At 36.0% G+C, this 6,125-nt stretch overlaps 1 protein-coding gene across 1 annotated transcript; it reads left to right on the forward strand.

The window, feature by feature from the left end:
- Positions 1-947: 947 nt before the first annotated feature.
- Positions 948-5,153, forward strand: svip (small VCP interacting protein). Its single transcript, XM_056739480.1, has 4 exons — positions 948-1,399; positions 2,459-2,509; positions 3,861-3,974; positions 4,073-5,153. The coding sequence occupies exons 1-4, from the start codon at positions 1,337-1,339 to the stop codon at positions 4,085-4,087; spliced, it is 243 nt and encodes an 80-aa protein (XP_056595458.1). The 5' UTR covers positions 948-1,336; the 3' UTR covers positions 4,088-5,153.
- The last annotated feature ends 972 nt before the right edge of the window (positions 5,154-6,125 follow it).

The raw sequence follows: 6,125 nt of genomic DNA on the forward strand, positions 1-6,125 counted from the left end.
GTTACAAACTGTACCTTTAAGGCAAATAGTTAAATTAAAGTAAGGATTAAAAAACCTTTTAAACATAAAGTTATTTATCTAAACAAAATTGTCCATATTAGATTTTTTTTGAATTCATTGCATTGTTTGATAAAATGTTTTATTCAATATTATTTATTTATAATTTTTTGAGAGACATGAGCTGTCTGAATTCGCCCTCTAGCTCCTATAGCGGGTGTCATCCATTTGGTTGTGTTGTCCGAATTGTGAATGAACAACGCATTCCGTACATTTGTTCACTGCTTTTTACACACAATGCATTCTGATTTTGAGTGTACATCCGAGTGTACATCTCACTCATATTATCTATGATACAACGCAAATCAACCGTCTGATTAGAGTCAGCTGGAGGAGCTAATGCCACGAATGTACGTTTCTACACTTTATGAGTATAAACAAATTCAATTAGTGTCATAGATAGCAGTGTTTTATTTTAAATATATTTAGTGATTTTATGGAACGTAATAAATGAAATAGTACATAAACGTGGCAAACATTTGTTTTGTTCTCTTCATTAAAAACTAATACAATAAACGTGAAAAATAATGCAAATTATCTTTACCCTTTTACAAAACAACCCGTAAAGCCACACATGTGTAATATAAGCGTTATGATGTCCGCGACGGTGCTGTCAGACGCTGGATATATAAGTCAGTGTGCGAAAATGTTTACTGATTTTCATTCCCTTCTTCCCCATATAGTGGACTATTTAGCATATAGGGAATAGTGAATGAGTGAATGAATTCAGATGCAGCTATATTAAGAGTGTGATGGGTTTACAGCAGCAGCTGTTGGCAGGGTTGCCATATCTGTGTAACATTAACGTCACAAGCCAAACGTCCATTTAAACCGCAAACTTGGCAACACGGTTTGGCGGTATCACCACAGCATGGCGCTGATGAGCTCGTGCATCATCCTTATCATCTCGAGTCTCGACTTAGTGTGCGGCTGTAATACTGACAGCTACATGTATACCATCAGCACAACAAATACTTCATATTTACTCGAATAAAATAAACTCCAGATGTCAGGAGACGTAAGAAAGAGGTTTGCTGAGGTTTCTGCTGGTCTTGTAGTGTAGTAAATACGATGTAGCAGTAGCTATATAGCTCTTTAAAGTAGCAGCTTAGCGCAGCTCTGTTGTTTACATCGCTAACGTTAGTTCAGTTTCATAGGGACTTTGTATGAGCATAGAAAGGCTTGTTAGAGCATCTCTCAGCAGTCTGAGAGAATCATAAGTGCCGAAATTCACTCGTGTTTGTCTTGAGAAGACTTTTATTTGTGCCCGTGCATCAGTATGGGGATGTGTTTGCCATGTCTAAGCGGAGCTGAGGATGAAGTGGTGGTCACACCAGACCCTGTAAGTAACGTTACTGCAAAACATTAATTCATACACATAATTATTTTATGCTTCCATGAAAGGGTTAATACAAATCATAACATTGCGTCTTCTTCAAACACTTTGGAGTATCATGTTCATTCTGCAGCCAAAACCACCACAGCTGACGGTGGTTCCTGTGACGCCATGACTAAATTGCTTTGTCACGTCATAATACACATTATTTTAGTTTTAATTTAAAGCAGATTTGTTTCATTTTAAAAGCTCTCTTTAATTACAAACTTGAAAAAAAACAGACAGAGTACAAGTACGGTCAAAACTACAACAGCACATGTTTATATATTTATTTTATTTAAAGGGGTCATATGATACAGCTAAAATGAATATTATTATTTGTTTCAGATGTAATGCAATGTGTATACACGATTTAAGGTTAAAAAACGCTGTATTTTCCACATACCGTGCATCTGAAACGCGGGGATGTTTTACTTAGCTCATCGCTCTGAAAAGCGAGGTGTGCTATGATTGGCCAGTTAACCAGTGCGTAGTGATTGGTCGAATACTGTGAATGTAACGCCTCTTACCATACTTGGAACATCAGGTTCCAAAGCAATTGTACTGACAGGTACGCCCACCTATTTGCGTATACATTTGGGCGACCTTCATACCACAAACTTACATAGATTTGTGGGGGTGTGGTTACACGAGGCATTACAGGCAGGTCAGAGGTTTCGCTTTTAGATAGAATGCATCTTCTTTTCCCCACACTTTCATTTTTACAATTTTACGTGTCTTATACATGCACGGGCAACTTACACACCAAAGACACAGAAAAACACGTATTCGCGCCATATGACTCCTTTAACTTTTTATTTGGGGACAGTGCCACACCCCTTGTTTGTCACGTCATATTTACAAGTGAAATATACTGCACATTTAATACTCTCATAAGTACTTATTACATTGTATTATGCGATACAGCGTTCCACGCAATTCTCTGTTATAAACATGATTTTACATTTTTTACATTCGTCTAAAACAATAATGCTGTATGTTTAATATTTGCTTTTCATATCACAGGAGACAAGAAGGAGACAGTTGGCAGAGGCTGCAGAAAAGCGACAAAAAGAGGTAATACTGAAATGTATTAAATCTAAAAAAAATCTTAATAGCAAATATAATGCTGAGTTTCAGTTGCTTAATGCTGCCTAGATCACAAAATTACTTCATGCAAGTATGTAGACATGCATTTTTCACCCAACATCAAAGATTGACCCTGTTTATTTTCTTAATGCCTGAACTGCTCTCAATGCGAATGATTGATCAGTCCGAACTATTCCACATTATTCATTAAGAAACAAGAGGTTCAGTTGACTTCACAGAGCTTTCTTTATCTTTTCAACTTGTGGGTTCACTCTGGTTTGCGACGGTAAAAACTGGTTGTGTTGTTATTTAGGAAGCATGTTGTAAATGATAGGATCGTCTTTGAATTGTTACTCTGTCATGACAGTAGTTGACCTGCTCCAACACTGAGAATGAATCGTGTGCTTGTGTTGCATTATGAATTGCGATCTGAGACCTTCCGGGATTTAAGGATGTGTAACATGAAGCGTTTGTGTAATTGTGTACAGTATGCCTCAGGTCTCTGTTCTGTTTGTGTATCTTTCACATCACGATGCTTCTTTTCTCATGGGCTTCAAGACACTTAAAGTCAACCTCTCATGTACTTACAACTGTCTGTCTGCTCTCCATTTTTCCGCCTTTACTTTATTTGTTCAGTTCTTCTGCCCTTGAACGATTTTCAGTATACCACATAGAAATAAACTATTAAGAGACAATGAAAGTTCATGCTCTTTTCTCTCATTTTGCATTTCAATTTTGTTCTCCCCTTGCAGTTTGGGATTCTTATTAAACGTTTGTTGTAACAGTTTAGTGATTTTAGTTTTATGATTGGTGGGCCTTTTTACTGTCTCTTAGAAGATAATGGCAAATCGTAGGGCTAAAGTAACACGGTAAGTAAAAATCCTCATCTAGTGTCTACACCTCTGGAAGCATTCTACAGCTGCCTCACCATGACAACCATCTTCTGCGATGTCATACTGCTTAAATACTGTCATGCTGATGTCATACTGTCTATTTTAATCATGCTAAGTGAGTCAAAAAGAACTGACTTAAAACTGCATTGGTTTATATTGTAATCTTTATAATGATTTATTTAAATGGGATCAATAATACACATTTTATTGAGCTTGTGATGTCATATTCGATGGGAAACAAAGAGCTGTTGTATTTCAAATTTGCACACTGCTCTTCACTTTTCCAGCATGACTAAGGTGCACCATGATTTGGCATGTGAGCACTAAATAACATTCAAATGTTTTTATATTTTATTATATGCTAAATTGCCTGTTGCATAGGAAATGATCAAGTGCTGTGAAATGAGGCGTATGGTGTTGAGCTGTATTTTATCTTCTCTGTGTAGACGACCCACAGAGGCATCAAAAACCCAGAAGCCTTGGAAAGGAAAAAGAAAAAACATGAAGAAGTGGAGAAAGAGGCCATGACCTCGGTACCTTCTGGAGGCGGGGGGCTAAAGGTACATGAAAAATATTTGAAATCCATTTTTGATAAAGAGCAGTGTGGAGATTACGTTGGTTTTGCGTTGAATAATTGTGAAATGTTTCAAATCTCCAGTGGCAGGTTGGCTAACACAGGCTGAAGGGAGGATCAACCTTCATCTGCAGTATTTCCCACTGACCTGAGAGATTCTTGAAGCATTTCTGTCCTTGTCCTTGTTTTGAAGTGATGCTAGAAAAGGAGACTGTAGAGAAAAGCTTTTTTGCCAAGCTCCTCCAGGCCTTCTGATTGGCCAGAGTGCATTCAGGCCACACCCCTTTAAACGCCAATATATGCTAACAAGCAATGAATGTGTTTTATGCAATCTATTCAGAATATGATTTATGTTCCTCCATCATTTTAACACACCAACTGCTTTTATACCGAGGTGCTTTTAACATAAAAACCCTTAAATATACAAGACCTGAATGTTATTATAATGTACATTTATTCAACAGAAAAGCATGTTGTTATAATTTACTCCATATTTAGCTATTTATTACACATACACTAGAGTGCTTTGGTTTGGAGGATCATAGCTTTATTGAGATGTTACTTTTTTTGTGTTTTGAGATTTGCTGTCGATTGTATAACATGTGGGAAATGATGTTTGATATTTTAAGTTGTGGATGAAGGATCTTATTTGAGTTTTGTGAGCACTTTCACTGCCCGTTGATTGTATACCTTGCTGTTTTCTGAAGTTGAATGTTTCTTATCAGAATCACTACGATTCTATCACACTTTCAAAAGGGTTGTAATGTTGGTCAAAAAAATACCTTGTTTTAACTCATCATATTGTTTTCTGGGTTGTGCAGCTGACTTAAAACCCGACATCAAGTCAAGCTAAGGCTCATGAAGTATCTCTTGTCAGTTACAGTATGTAGCAGCCTAAGATATAATAATGCTTGTGTGAAATATACAGTTCATACTGTATCTATAGATATTGAGCTTTTCATTATTGCCTTTTTTGATAAAACGGTTGTATTTTAAGTATATAAGCTTTTACTAGAGCCTACAACAGCTCAATATTTGTTACAGAAAAACACAGTTTTGCACCAAACGTATCAGTCAAAATGAATAACTTCTACTGTATGGTTTCTTTCAAAATGTTTTGTTAAAGGAATAATTCACCCAAAAATAAAACTTTTGACATCATCTACTCACCCTCATGTTGTTTTTAAGTTGTCTGACCTTCTTCATGAAACACACACACACAAAGATGTGCTTAGGCCATTTTCAGTATTTATTTTTTATTTGTTATGAAGATTACCAGACCTTGCCAGACTGGGATTTTTATAGTCACCCTAGCTCTCATAAAAGTAGCAGTGCCCAATTTGTGAATGAATCAATAATTGAATCAGATCCTTTTAGTGAATTAGGTAATCTGATTTACAGAACCATTGTGAATGATTGGTTCATAAATCATCACATTGACTAAAAAGATCTGGCAGCTGGGTTTCATTTATTTTTGGTGACCCATTTCTTTTAACACAAATGCTGCATAACAAATGGATGAATTGCAATGTTTGTGTTTACCAGTAGAGGGCTGCAGCACACTTCTGGATCACAAAGTGAGAAGCACAATGGCAGAATGTCAATGCTTTAATAAAGATGTTAGTGTTCTGATTTAATGACCTTTGAATTGTGTTTTTACATTTTTTTTATTGGTTATAAAACTTTGGGATGCGAAGAAAGATCTTTGCTCTGTCTAATGTACTCAAACCTCATTTTATATCAGATCAGTCGCTGAACAACAGATGCTAAGCATCATTGGTCACGTTTTTATTATTGGGAAGACCTCTTTTTTGGTCTAAAACCTGAATGAGACAAATTTAACAACGTGCTTTTCATTGCTTTCATTATACGTCACTTATGGTCGATCACATTTATCATTCCGATATTTGTTGCAAACATCAACTGAACTGACTGTATAAAACACACAACTGGATATTTTCATTAAAGAGCAGAATCCTTTAAACTCATTGTGTGCACATCATAAACACGATTTAAAGGAGTAGTTCACTTTCAAAATAAATGTTCATAATAATTTACTCACCCCCATGTCATCCAAGATGTTTATGTATTTGTTTCTTTTTTCGAAAAGAAATTAAGGTTTTGATGAAAACACTCC

This window comes from Triplophysa dalaica, chromosome 24 (assembly GCF_015846415.1).
Source record: "Triplophysa dalaica isolate WHDGS20190420 chromosome 24, ASM1584641v1, whole genome shotgun sequence".
Classification (NCBI taxonomy): Eukaryota; Metazoa; Chordata; class Actinopteri; order Cypriniformes; family Nemacheilidae; genus Triplophysa; species Triplophysa dalaica.

Excerpts from the sequence above, each read along its gene's own strand:
- svip (XM_056739480.1), top strand. The coding sequence starts at position 1,337 with ATGGGGATGTGTTTGCCATGTCTAAGCGGAGCTGAGGATGAAGTGGTG. Across the intron at positions 1,400-2,458 it reads TGGTGGTCACACCAGACCCT|GAGACAAGAAGGAGACAGTT; the intron begins GTAAGTAACGTT and ends TTCATATCACAG. Across the intron at positions 2,510-3,860 it reads CAGAAAAGCGACAAAAAGAG|ACGACCCACAGAGGCATCAA; the intron begins GTAATACTGAAA and ends TTCTCTGTGTAG.